The sequence below is a fragment of the Colossoma macropomum genome, unplaced genomic scaffold (genome assembly GCF_904425465.1).
Source record: "Colossoma macropomum unplaced genomic scaffold, Colossoma_macropomum, whole genome shotgun sequence".
NCBI classification, from domain to species: Eukaryota; Metazoa; Chordata; class Actinopteri; order Characiformes; family Serrasalmidae; genus Colossoma; species Colossoma macropomum.
This window is the reverse complement of record NW_023494806.1, coordinates 10,086,528-10,101,075: the sequence shown is the minus strand read 5'-3', so window position 1 is coordinate 10,101,075 and position 14,548 is coordinate 10,086,528. Positions and strand designations below refer to the sequence as shown.

Genomic DNA, 14,548 nt, shown 5'->3' with positions numbered 1-14,548 from the left:
CACATTCAGTGATGTTGAGGTCTGGACTCTGGGGTGGTCAGTCCATTGTTCTGAGAACACCAGCAGCTTCTTTGTTTGATTTGCAAATTTTCTTTTCTTTTCTCAATAATAGCTTCTTGACAGCTACACATCCTTTCAGACCCATAGCAGTGTTGAGTTGTCTTTTCACAGTGGAAGGATGAACAGAAGCATCTGTGGAGCTTAATCTAGTTTTTCATAGTATGATTCTGTGTATGAATACACAGTTGGGATGAATTACTTACACAGAAGTGGAATATATGTAAACACAACAACACAATACACCAAGATTTTTTTGCATTTGAGTTTTACATTTAACAATAGCGGGAGAGTTATATTATGGCCACAATATTCATACATACTTTGTGTATTCTTACCTTTCAGGATCAATGCAGTTAAATGGCAGCTGCAGATCCACCTGTTCCTCAAACCTTACATGTAGCACTATCCTTCCAGCAGTGTGTACACATAGACCCTGCTGATCAGATATATAAGAGTTCAGAGAGAGTTTGGAGACTCAGACTTAATGAGTGATCAGCCCTTAAGCCCAGTGACAGATTTGAATTCCTGCCTGGTGTTCTTCTAATTAGCATTGTCCAGAGTTTTGTTTGTACTTTTAATTGTTTGGTGGTTTGAATAGAGACATTGATTGCCTCTGGCCAGCCTGTTGTGAATATTGAATTAAAGGTTTCAGCCAGCCACCCAGGCGTGACTAGGAACTGAATTAGTATCACTCACTGAATCCTGTTAAATAAAGACAAAGGTCCATTTTAACACTCATTGTTATTCAGTTGACAGTCTTGAAACTTCGTCAGACTTGGTCAGCAAATTGTTGAACTATCTGGTGAACCTCACTGGCAGTGTTAGGTGTAGAATTACGATTGTACTCTTTTAAAAAAATGCTCAAAGGGTTATTTGAGTGAAGCCACTCTTGGTTCCCTGAAGAACATTGGGCCTCATTCACCAATAACTTCCTAAGTGTTTTCTTAAATTTGTTCTTGAGAAAGATCCTAAGAAAAAGTCCATGTCAGGTTCATGATGTGTTGTTAAACCGCAGAATTGTTGGCATCTTTGTGCTCCTGCATGAGCGTAGATTCTGTTCTTACCAAAGAACAAATCCCATCAGTAACACTTTCTATGAATGTCACATTTGTAAGCATCTATAAACACATTTATAACATGTTATAATGCATTCATAAGGCATTAAAAACGTGGCTATAAATATTTATTAAAATGCATTACATGTTATAGCCATGCTTATTATGCATTATGAATTGTTAACATAATGCATTATAAGAACTGTTCTTTCTAGCACTTTTACATCTGGAGGTTCTTTAAACCTTAAAAAGGTTCTTCATGCTCGCATGTCTCATTTACAAAAATGATTCTCTAAAGAGCCATCCATTGAAAGGTTCTTTAGAGAACCAGAGTCGTTCTTCTATGGCATTGCGTGAAGAGCCCTTTCTGGCACCTCTTAAAAATAGAGGTTCCTAACTGGTTCTTGGCCTAGACATACAGTTCTAGGAAAAATGTTGATGAAAAATGTCTCATTTACAAGAATAGTTTGGTAAAGAGCCATCCAATTAAAAACATTCTCAAGGGAATGGCATTGCTCCAAAGTGGTTCTCCTGTGAGACTCCAAAGAACCCTTTTTAGAGCCTTCCTGTTGTGTTAGGTTTTAGATGCTCGTATTAGTTAAAGACAGGGTGAGTGGACCATCAAAATAAGGTGCTACAAAAATCTTCTGTGTCACGTTTCTGAAAATAGACCGAGGAAAAAAGAACAACAACCAGATAAACTCACTGCTGCTTATAGATGGAACTTTCCAAGTTTGAGCATGGAACATTCCGGAACATTCCGGGGCTGAATCTCACATTTAGCACATTCACCGCATCCTCCGGTTCTTTCCATCCACTTGTTTAGTCTTCAGGGTGGCCCCCCCCACCCCCTCGGCTTTTCCATCTGTTGCCATGGTTATGGGTTTCATTCATGAATTTGATGAGGCTCCGCCCACCCCCAGCCTGCTTGCTCCAACTCCCACGTCGACAGAGCAGCACTGCAGGACAGCCGTGCTGACCCATCCACCCACACACACACTGCGGCGTGCCCGCGTGGCACACACATCAGCTCACACACACACGTCCACACTGCAGCACTCACATCCACACACACACTGCATCAAACTGACACACACATAGCAGATCATTCTTCATATGAGCATATGTTCAATGCAGATGCATGTTTTAGGGCATTTTACAGCTTTAATGCATTATTGTGCTGCTGTCTTCCATTCGGTCTAATGTACGTCTGCCACTGGCGATTATATTAGTAATCAGGTAGTCTGCTGATTTAAAAAGGGCCAAACAAAAAATACTCAGCCTTTGAAAGACTCTAAAATACTTTACTGGAAAAAATAAATATGGAAACCTATGAAAAAAAGTCTTCAGTTAGAATGTATATGTGAAAGTCCTATGTGGCAAAAATACATATAGATGGGTGAGAATTTAAAATATCATTGAAATGAAGATAAATGTAAGACGATAAATGGGTAGTGATGATATATATATATATATATATATCTATATATATATATATATATATTATATTTGGCTATATTAAATCCCTGCAGATTTCTTAGAAAAGCTGAAAATAAGTCTCCTGAAAAGAATAGAAGCTGTAATAAAATGAAGGTGTGGACACAGTAAATACTGAAAAATTGTATATTATATTTAGTTGTTGGGGCTTTTGTGTAATTTTCTGTTACATATCACTGTTGTCGGAACAAAACGTTGTATCTCCATTTTTGACGTTTTTCAGTTTTTGACATAATGTGAAAATTCCTGTTGGCCTTTACATTGTCTGTAAATTTTATGATGAATGGATCAAAAGAAACGGCCCAAAATAACTTCTGGTTATATAATATAATAAAGTCTGGTTCCGTTGACTTACATTACAAGTATAGTATGTTTTTTCCTTCTCCTGTAAAGTTACCATTTTGGAGATACGAGTTTTTGTTCCGACAGCAGCAACATATCTTTACTGCTTTTTTCTTAATGCTGAAAAATGAATGTCTTCTGCTGTTTTAACTGGAAATTAAATAAATGAAGGGTGGTCTCTGACTTTTGTGCTGTACTGATTCACTCACACATACATAAATGCCCCTATCCCGAAGACTATGACCTGCTTGTGGCATGCAGTGGTTTCCTTAGACAAATAGCATGTGCAATATTGTGCTTAAACTGTAGCATTTGCAAACAAATCATGTATGCATGCATTTTATAGAGAGACACACAAACAAGTCACATCTAATATTAGTATGACTCATGCTTACCCAGAGGAATATGCTTCCTTCTATTTCAGGATATCTAAATTGCCTAATTTTGCCAGGTTTGTAAAATTACTCCTTATATAACAGCTACGACTGTGCATGTATTATGCATTTTATGGAACGTATTATCCTTCTCATAACGTCACAAATGCAGAACATGATCACAGTGTCATGCAGCCCTTGAACCTCACTAATGTGGTTTTGCTGAATAGGATTGCTGTATTTTTTCCATTAGATTTCATACGTTCCTGGTTTATTTCCCCAGGCATTGATTGTTGTTCTCGTGTTTTTCCAAAACATGTTTTCATGTTTGCGTTTTATACTCTTTACACGAATGAGATTGATTGTTCGTTGTGGCCTGTAGTACGCAGGGCTTTTCCACTGGGATGAAGTAATATACTGCTAGAGGAACTGTCAGTGGTGCTGAAATACACTGTAAATCCTGTGAGCAGCACTTTCACAATTGCGCTTTAAATCAGAGAGCACTGGCAGCTTTCTTTGCTTCCACTCCAGTTCCTCTGTTCATGTACAGTACTGTACAGACTTAGAAAAAGGAGAAAATTAGATTTAAAAAGGCTGTTTAAAGGGGCAGTTGGAATTGATTTGCTCAGAGGAACACGAATATGAGAATAAATGTAAATTACATTCATACAGTAAGCAGTGGCTGTGTGTATGTCAGTGTATTTAGCTTAATTTTCAAACCTCTCCTCCTGACAGAACAGTATTAATTGTAGTCATCATTCAGTACCTGATCTGGCTAATCAATACTTCATTAAAGTTTGAATATGGAATTTAACAAATCTATGAAAACAAACGCAGTTCTTCCAGCTAGCTCACAAGATAACAACTGTTTTATTCTGTGTGATCTTTTTAGATGAAACAAATACTCAACGGACTCTCAGTAACATGTCAAAAACCTATGAGGGTTAGGATTAGGTTTTGGGATGAGGTTAAGGTTAGGGTTAGGATTAGGGCCAGGGTTAGAGTTAGGTGTGGGTAAGGTTGGGTAAGGTTAGGTTTTGCGTAATGGAAGTAACATATTAACAGTACATCTACTTAATGTATCAACAGAACATCTACAAGATATTTACTTCAGTGTATTCAGATGCTTCACTACTGCTACTCCACTGATATGTTGTTGACGTGTTACTGATAATCTGTTAAGAGTTTATTAATCGTATACAAAGTTTTACCGGAAATTCTTGTTACTTTTTACTGTTTATGTTTATGCTTGTTTGTAATTTGTAATTATGTGACTATATGGAATGTCATATATATGTATTTATAGGCAAATCTCTGTCTGTGTGAAATTCAGTGAGCTTCCTTTTTTATTTCTAAACTAATTGGCCATTTCATCCAAACACTGACCATATACACGTCCTTTGTAGTTTTACAAACAACAGTAATACCAGGATGGTAGTGTATGTAGTGCTGGTGGATATGCATCAGGTTATGCACCTATTTTACTTTACAGTTGCTTTCCTTTACAGGCCAATTTATTAGAAACACCTACCTTGTTGGGACACCATGTAGCTGTACACTTACAGACTATAGCTTGTCTTTGTTTTCTGTGTGTCATCCTTTAGTCCTCCAGTTTCTGACCACAGGGCCACTGTTGGCTGTATATATCATGTTGGTGGATCATTTTCAACCCAGCAGTGACATGAAAGTGAAAACTTCAGCAGCACTGCTGTGTCTGATGCACTCATACCAGCACCACACACACTAACATGCCAGCATCATGTCAGCGTCACTGCAGTGCTGAGAGTGGTCCATTGCTCAAATAATATCTGGTCAGTTATGCTCCTGTAGTGGTCCCTTTTCAATGATGGAGGGAGTAGAGAGGGGCTTATCTATTGTGCAGCAACAGATTACAGATTACTGGTTACAGTCAGTAACTCTAAACCTGCAAAGTCATATGCAAAAGTTTGAACACCCCTAGTCACATTACGTTTAGTTGATTTTCTAAGTGAAAATTAGTGAACACATCTTTTACAGAGAACACACTTAAATATGAAATTTGCTTGCTCAATTTCTGTTTATTTGCTAAGTGTAACATTTAACGAATATTTGATAAGTGTTGCCCAAACTTTTGCATGTGACTATATATGTTTTTTTTTGTTTGTCTGTTTTTCTGAAAAAACAAATGGCCAATGAGTGTCGATACAATGTGGATGTACCTACTAAACTGGACACTGTATTTGGAAATGAATTGACACGTGGAAATGTGGAAAATAATGAGTGCACACAGATAGTAATAGTCTCTCTCTCTCTTTGTCTCTCTCTCTCACACAGAAGTGGATGAGCTCCCTGAGCTAGATGAAGAGATTGACTTTCTCTCCTCCATCATCACCAAACACAGAGAGTCTGAGATGAAATATACAGGTAGCAGAACATGCACATCATCATTTAAAAAAATATAAGATATAATACTCATACAAACACGCACAGAAAGACCTGCACACTTCATCAGATAAACAGCTTACATGGCATAACAGAGCAACCTAAACTGATTACCACAGATATCATTATTGTATTATTTTCTGGAAACATGAATTTCTTTTTTAAGTGGTTTGTGATGTATTTATCATGTGAAATCAATGAATTCAATAAATGAAATTACTTTGTTGAAATTGTTTTTAAAAATGTATTTGTGAAATCAATGAGAAATAAATTCTCAAACTATTTAAATAAGGCCATTCTGACATTGTCTTATTTAGAATAGCTTGAAACAAATCCATTAGTCATTTAAGCTTCTTAACCCCTTTATTTTCTTCCACAGCGCCCTCTCAGGTTACTCCTAAAGTGAAGGAGGACCCCTCACAGCTAAGAGGTCACTACAGACCAGTAGCCTCTCCCAGCTATGCCCCGACAGGACGTCCTGTATCCAGCGCACTGACCACATCGTCACGAACGACCAGCCCAAGCTCTCCCAGTCCCAGTCCCAGCCCCGGCAGGCCCCTGTTCTCAGCAGTGCAGAGCGCCCCCATCATCATCCCCTACCCCTCTGAGGACCACTCTTTCATCAGTACGTTTTCCTCTTTAACCTCTGAACCTACAGCTGCATTATTCAGCTATTAGTCATAAGACATATTATTCAGTGACTGGTGTAAATTATTCATTGACTAATAGGAGTGTAAATCTCTGACCTCACACTGTTTCAGTTCTTTTCCTTTCAGCAATGATTCAGTGCATCATGAATTCTCAGATGTCACAATTTATTATGATTTCAAAATTATGTTTAAAATTACACTGAATATTTAAACGTGACCGAAGGAGCGATGTACACAGTAGTGGGTTAGAGTCACATGCAAAACAAATCAAATTCCATCTTTTATTGATTAGTGAAAATAAGTTACCACATCCTCTACAGAGACCACACCTCTGCACATTTTAATGCACAATTACACTTTTTCTTTAACAAATTGGCCAAAAGAACATAAAATGTGGCTTGTGCAGAAGTCAAGGCACATTTTATATGTTTATTTTTGATTCCTTTTTTTAATATGTTAAAAAAGAAAGAAATGGTGCAAAAAAATGTACGTTCTCTGTGGAGCATGTGTTAATTTATGTTCACTTTTTTGCATAATTTGAAAACTCCAGTTATCCTTTGCATTGTGTTAAAATTTCATGATAAACAGATCAATAGACATGGTCCAGAATTGTTTAGAAAACAGTCTTGGTACATTAACTTCCATTACAAGTTAAGAATGGTTTTTCCATCACCTGGAAAGTTAGATATGAGGTTTTGCTCTGATATTGATGATATACAGCAAACAAAACAATACACTTTTTAATTTTAGCCCAGTAATTTTATTTTGGCCAAAAATAAGCACAAAAGGCAAATTTCCACCTTTTTGGTGGTCAATAAAGTGAATCTCGATGCTTAAACAATTATTCAAGCAATAAGCCACAAGAGGCCATGCATTACTATGGTTTGATCAGTGGGTGGGCTGTTTTTAGGCAAGACGTGACCCATGGTAAAATCACTGTAACACATTATCTCTAGGCTTATAATTAAATATACTGCCATATTTAGGTGTGTTCTCAATAAAGCATGTGTTAATTTATTTTCACTTAGAAAATCAACACTGTACTTTGACCAGGCGTGTTCAAACATCTGCAATACGACTGTACTAGTGTTTAACTAATTAAGAAATCTTTGCTTTATATGAAATTTTGCTCACCAAATGACCACCGTAATGATAATGCTAAATTGCACCTGTGTGATTTCCTGTGTTGGGTTAGCTTCAAGCTAACATTACCACACATTTGTTTTCCCATACTGAGTTTAATACCAACAACATGGACTTTTTTAAAGCAAGGAATTCAAGGAACATATTCTTTCCTTTTTATGTTGCAGTTTTATAGGGAATCATTTAGTAAATAATTTAAAGCTTGACACTGAATATTAATAGAGGAGAGGTTTAGCCTGTAAGCGATCTTTTAGCTTGTTTAGCCTGCTATCTTTTGGCCTAGTTATTAAGAAAATAAGTTGTCATGGTCCAAATGAGCATCATAACAGTCCATTCACAGCACATAGACTTCACGCATCAATATAGGATTCAGTTGTTGTGAGTGTTTTACAACGGCTTCAATCACAGCTAACTAAATTGTGTGGTTATGGGACTGAGATACTGAAGTGTGGTTGCTGAGCATTTAATGGGTTGTGTGAAAACATCTGCTGATTCTGATGGGCTCCTCAGACTGAATCTGAGATCAATAAGCAGAAAAGATGGTTAGGAAAACATCCGCCTCGTAATGTGTTTGGAGTTCATCTTTGATTTACTTTTCCACACTAATATGTCATTAATGTTTACATAAATACAGATGTTCCAGTTGCACGGCTATAATTTATTACTGTTTGCATTAACTACTTTAATTAGCTGTTAATGTCAGTCTCTTCTCTACTCTCTTTCTCATTGTCTGTGTTCTCTCTGCAGTTATGACAGGAGTGTGTCTCATGGTGGGTTCAGTGGCCTTGGTCCTGGCTGGAGTGTGTTGGCTCAGGTGAGGTTTCAGTCTCAATTTGTGTGGAATGTGCGCAGTATGATAGATAGAACCTTGGAACAACAACATCAAAAGGTTTTCAAGTGTGTCTAATTAGAGCAGCAGAAACTGTAATTGAACAAAAATGTGATCAAATTCGTGTAAAGGCAGCTGGTCATGCTGAATTTTCTCTGACAGGATGCAGAGAGGAAGTCGTCTGGCTCAGAAAGTGGACTATCCAGCCTTCGGGGTGATGAGCCCTCATTCTTACGACAGCACTTCTGTGAGTGAAATCATATAAACACAGACAGAGATTTACATACAAACACATATTATGGAACGATGCATTTACCTCGTGTTCACTCTCTTTCTCTTGTCGTCGGCTTTCAGTCTGGAGATAAAAAGCTGGCCCAGAGCGCTCAGATGTACCACTATCAGCATCAGAAGCAGCAGATGTTGTCTCTGAAGTGAGTAGATATAGATACGGCATTACAACAAATAGCAATCACTCCACACCACTTCACATCTGAGCTCCACGTTCTACCCTGCCAGCCTCCATCCTCTGTTCCATTTTAGGGCCCTTGTACAGAAAATATCTCGGTCATATGTTATGTAGCTGTTCTACAAAGGCTGAAGTTGACGTTGTTAACAAACTTTCTGGCAGAAACTGCTGATCTTGAGTTTTCCTTTTAAGCATATTTTGACATAATGTAGGGTGACCACACATCTCCAAATTGTCCTCTTTTTGGGACCTAAAAAGTGGAATGGGGGATACTAAACAGGATACAGGATACTAAAATTACTGAGAAAGCTCTATATAGAGATAACAGAGAATTAAGTTAGAATAAAATTAATATCCAGAATTCATTCTAAATATACATAAAATTTAAAATAAAAGAAAGTTATGAATGATTATTATTAATGAGTGATTCCGAACAGTAGTATATGATTTTAATAATTAAACAAAACAGCAACAAGAAGCTGCTCAACATTAATGATCGCATTTTTTTGTATTTATTTCACCGCCTGGCTAATGTTTGACCTATGCTTTAAGATAAATGTTGTAAAAAGAGTTCTTTGGAGCCATAGAACAACCACTTACAGTTCCCTAAAGAACCTTTCAGTGGCTGAACCATGTTTGTACAAGAGATTTGTGATTGTGAAGAACCTTTTCTAAAACTTAAAGCTTAAAGAACCTTCACATAATTAAAGGTTTTTCATAGAAAACAACCATTTAGTACATTTTTTGGGTCCGTTGCCCAGACAGGGAGTAAGCCTAATCTTGGACTACTGTTTTCTATCGATGGAGAATCCCCATTCTGAATGCTCTGTACCAGGTTCTTCAAGGGTTCTTTAGTAAAGAAAATGGTTCTACATAGAACTATGAACGTACAAACAACCCTTTGCATGATTAACAGGTTCTTTGCGCCATGAAAGTGTTCTTCAGAATGTGCTGTAGATAGTTCTATAGAAAACCTTTTTGAAAAGGGTGCTATATAGCACCAAAAAGGGTTCTTTTATTGTTACGATGTCAAGGTTGTAACAACAGAAGAACCCTTTATGGTGCTATATAGAACCCTTTTCAAAAAGGTTTTATATAGAACCGTCTACATCACATTCTCCATCAATCAGAAGAATAATTTCTCAATGCAAAGAACCCTTTAATCATGCAAAGGGAGAGTGTGCATACTCTGTTTCTATATGGAACCATTTTCTTTACTAAAGATTCCTTGAAGAACCATCTTTTTGTAAGTGTTTAGGCTTGATCCCTTCCAGGTAACTGACTGTTGTGGCTGATTTTTGGACATGGATTAACCCTACTCTAGGACTAAATTCCCATGCCAGTGGTATTTCACCATTAAAAATCCTATTTAGTCTAGGTTTAGGCTTAATCTGGGTCTGAAAAGACTGGCCATCAGAGTGAATAGGAATAGAATTCTGTTTAAAAGTTAAGTGAGTGAGTGTTAAAGACAGTATCTCGAGACATCTACAGTGGACCATCTATTAAATGATGGCTTAAAGAGGATACAGTCTTCATTGTCCTTGATGTGAGAGTTTCTATTATTGTTGTTAGTTTTCTTGCTAATTGTTCTTCTCTGTGTTCAGGCAAAGAGATGAACCCAAGATACCCAGAATCAGGAGCCACTTCTGATGAGGAGAATGAGGATGGAGACTTCACTGTGTATGAATGCCCTGGACTCGCTCCAGTAAGTAGAGTTACTGTGGGTGGAAATCTCTCTAAGGGTGGTCTACCATAGGGCACTTCCCTGCAGGTAGAATCAATGCTATTATTTGCCACCTACAGTGATATACAGTGTGTACCGGGGTGTAGCTATGGGAGGTGGGCAGGGGGTGGGGGCGAAGGCTACCAAACTTGGAAGCCAGGCCCCTCTGGATTTCTCACCATTAGTTCTTCAATGCCAATGAAAACGTACAAATATAGAGTCGTCATGGTCAAAGGCTCTGAGGTCTTGCATCCTCATGACTTTTTTCCACCTTAAATAAATAAAAAAGACTGATAAAGCTCTCCTTAGATCACAAATCTTCAGCAGATGCTATCACTGAGCTGATGTTCCGCAGCTCCATGCCATCTCAGATCATGCAAAAATGCAACCATGGCGAGAACGTAGTTGTACTTGAACATAGTAAAAAACAAAAAAAGTTATTAAAAAAAGTTATATTAGCATTACTGTGAAAAAGCTGCAAGAACATCATTTTAATCAACGATTCTGCCTTAACATCTACACCCAGTGCTGTAAAACGTCTCTGGTTAATTAGCCTGTGTTTGCTGTGGTATGCTGTCAGTTGTTATAGTAACTAACATTAACCAGTTACACGTGAGGTAAGCAATCGTGTGGTGAGTTTAATGTTCAGCTTTTTTTTTCTCTGATTACGGTAAAAGTGTGGGTCATTTTCTAACCATTCAGCTAAAATGAAGTTGGCTAATGTTAGTTGGCCTCACTACAGCAATGTCTCTAAACCTTAATGTTTACAAGCTGGCGCCTTCAACCTGTAACTAATCCCTTCTTAGGCTACGTTCAGATTCCAAGCCTCATTGCTTAAATCCGTTTTTTTGCTCAAATCTGATCTCTCTGACACGATGGTTCACACTCATTTAGGAAAGTGATTTAAATCTGTCATTAATGTGAACGAACTGGCGTCCTGAAATGACCCGCATGCTCACATCCTACTCAGTAACGTCACGTGAATGAATCACGTGTGTCACGTGCATTATTATCAAACGAACTAACGAGCAGAACGAGCCTTTGCTGCGAAGATAATGAACTCTGAACAGCTCTCAGCTGTTTATTATTAGAGCAAGACAAAGACAAAAAAGGTGAGATGTGCTCCTTTTCCACCGTTTACAGGCTTTAACTTCTGTTCAGTGCTGCTGCCATGGTAACGCTGAATGATGGCACACGCGCAGTGGAAAGAACACACATGAATTCTGATCTGAGCGTCACATTAAGGTCGCATGGCCACGAATCGGATACGTATCTGATATAGGACCACTTATGAAAGTGGCACAGGTAGGATTTGAAAAGATCAGATTTGCGTGTCCACACAGCCCTGAAAACATCAGATCTGAGTCACATTAGGGCAAAAATCAGATTTGTGCCACTTCAACCTGGTAATGTGAACGTAGCCTTTAATAAAATCTTCCTTCCTCTCTCTCACTCTAGACTGGCGAGATGGAAGTGAAGAACCCTCTGTTTGATGACTCCACTCTCAACCTTCATCTTCACCTTGATCTTCAGAGGAGTTACAACTAAACCCGGACGTTCCTGCACGGTCACACTGAAGATACGTCAGCACCACCGCGATCAAATCACTCTCTCAACCATACCGGCATTTTCTCCAGTTACCCTCTGGACACTGTTTGCCATCTGGAGGAAAGCAGTTAAGAGATAAAAGAAGGAAAGAGAAGACTGCATGGACAGCACAGACTCTTGGTGTCTTGTGGGCAGCTGGTTCAGTGTTGTAGAGTTCGCTTTCTCCTCCTGCTGTTTCTCCTCTTCAACCTTCATCTCCATCCAGTGTTTATTTATTTATTTATTTACTGACTGTTACGTATAGTGTCTCTAGAAAGTGGACTCAAGACACAGTTAAGTGGGTAATTAACTTATTGACCTGCCTTTAAACACAGATACACCTGCACAGATACCAGATACCACCCCCCCCCACACACACACACACCCACCCCTACCCACACTGTTCTGCATGATGGCTTGTTCATTTTCTCATGAACTGAGCATTTTGTCAAATACTCACTGTTGGAGTCCTTGATACACTGCCAACGTTTTGAAGCGAAGGCCTCTTTTTTCTCTGTTTTGTCCGGTATGTATTGCTTAGTAATGCTTCATTTTTTCATCGTAGATTTCAGCCCTGCAGCAGGAAGACATACGTTTGTGTAACCTTCAAAAGTCGTCAGTGTACCATGGCCTTTACAGTATATGCACGCCTCAGTATAGACCATAAAGTGCATGGCCATTCAACTAGCCATGTTCATCACCATGGACAGCTCCGCCACATGGAGAAACATCTGCATCCGGTCCTACTGTCTGCACTCGCCAGTTCCAGGAATCCTTACTGGATGTTTCCTTTAGGAAAAAAGGCTTTAAACTTTGCACACTTTCAACTTCACTCGTTCCCTCGAAGCTTGAAGGACAAGCACTGCTGTACTGTACAGAAGTCTTAAGCTGTTTATCTGGACAGTTATCATTTACTTGCTTAGAAAAAATTCTAACATTAGCGTAAATACAAATAAACACAAGTTGTGTTCTTTTCCCTCAGTTTTCTCCCCAGTTTAGTCGTTTCCAATTCCACCCACTGGTTAGGGCTCCTCCCATCACACGATCCAGAATTTATACTTTTTACTGCTTTTGTAACCCTTTACAAATAAAATAATGCTACTCCAGGTAGCTACTCCACAAGTAATGCAGATACAGGTAGATTTAGTTCCAAGTTATTTTAAGTATCAGCATCGGCAGATTATGTACTTAAAAATATCAAATATCTGCGTTAGCCCACTATTTCCATATTTTTGCATCCTTAATATCAGTACCGTTGCAGAAAATGGGAAAATGTTTTTGTTTTTTTACCATATTCATATTCATTGCATTTATTACAATGTTATAAGCCATTTTATATGTACACATTGCCCAGATAAGTAGTTTTAAACAACCTTCTGCTCAGTGCTGCATAGTGGATTTTATTGGCACCACCTCTGGGCCTGTATGTTTAAAGTGTTGAGGGCTGATCTGGGATCAGCTACGCCTCTTTAAACGGATTTGGGTTGACTAGAATATGGGCGGCAGCACTGATCCCTGATCAGCACTGTGATGTGTTTGATGCATATGCTCCCAGGGCTCAGGTTCAGTATCAGGTCACTACTCAGCCATCCTCTCTGCCTTTTATTTGTACAATATTGTGAATACTGTGCAATGGAAACTGAACTCATGCATAGAACTACTTGATGCTTAAACATATCAAACCAACAGATGTTAGACGTAATATCCCATATGGGTAGAGACGTATGGGCATAACGGATTTGAAAAACTAGAGAGTTAGAGTGTAAAATAAAAAACAAATGCAACAGAATGTTGACTTGCAGTACATGAGGTCTATGTATGTATGAAGAAGCCACACTAAATATGTAATTTACATATGTCATGTTTCTTTCTACCAAAGTAGAGTCAGTGATGGTATTTTTTAAGAAGCACCAGTTGTGGTTTTAATATTTTCATAATTGTGCACATATGAATAACCCTAAATTATGATGATGTAGCCTTTGTATAGTCCCGTATGGTCCTACTATGCATGATCTGAAGCTGTGGAATGGTAAAGGGAGTCGGTATGCATTTATGGTCCTTTGCAAATTGCTTAAATAAACCTATACTTACAGTGTGCCCTACGTTTGAGTTGTGCTTCAGGCAGATACAGCTGAACTTAACAGGCGCCTTGATGATCTGTCATGCGACCTGCAGCCGTGTACAGTGTACTACAGTTTTACAACTTTCTCATCCTCACAGATTTTTCATTGTGCTCGCTGATATTACTCTCGGTTCAAGTGTTCGCTCCTCGCTGGTGCTCACGAAAACTGCCAACAGTAGCAAGATTTCTGTGGCAGTCTTTGTTCAGTCAGACTGATAAAAAGGCTCTGGATGACAGCACAGTCGATGTCCTCCAAAATGAGGGAGGTATTTTGGCTGC

At 38.5% G+C, this 14,548-nt stretch overlaps 1 protein-coding gene across 1 annotated transcript in view; it reads left to right on the top strand.

Moving 5' to 3' along the window:
- Positions 1 to 14,244, top strand: part of npdc1b (neural proliferation, differentiation and control, 1b) — a 47,205-nt gene extending 32,961 nt beyond the window's left edge. Inside the window, 8 exon segments of the mRNA XM_036599136.1 lie at positions 5,642 to 5,731; positions 6,129 to 6,374; positions 8,290 to 8,356; positions 8,534 to 8,618; positions 8,726 to 8,802; positions 10,442 to 10,463; positions 10,465 to 10,542; positions 12,019 to 14,244. Coding sequence (XP_036455029.1) covers positions 5,642 to 5,731; positions 6,129 to 6,374; positions 8,290 to 8,356; positions 8,534 to 8,618; positions 8,726 to 8,802; positions 10,442 to 10,463; positions 10,465 to 10,542; positions 12,019 to 12,108 — 755 coding nt within the window. The 3' untranslated portion in view covers positions 12,109 to 14,244.
- Positions 14,245 to 14,548: the final 304 nt, after the last annotated feature.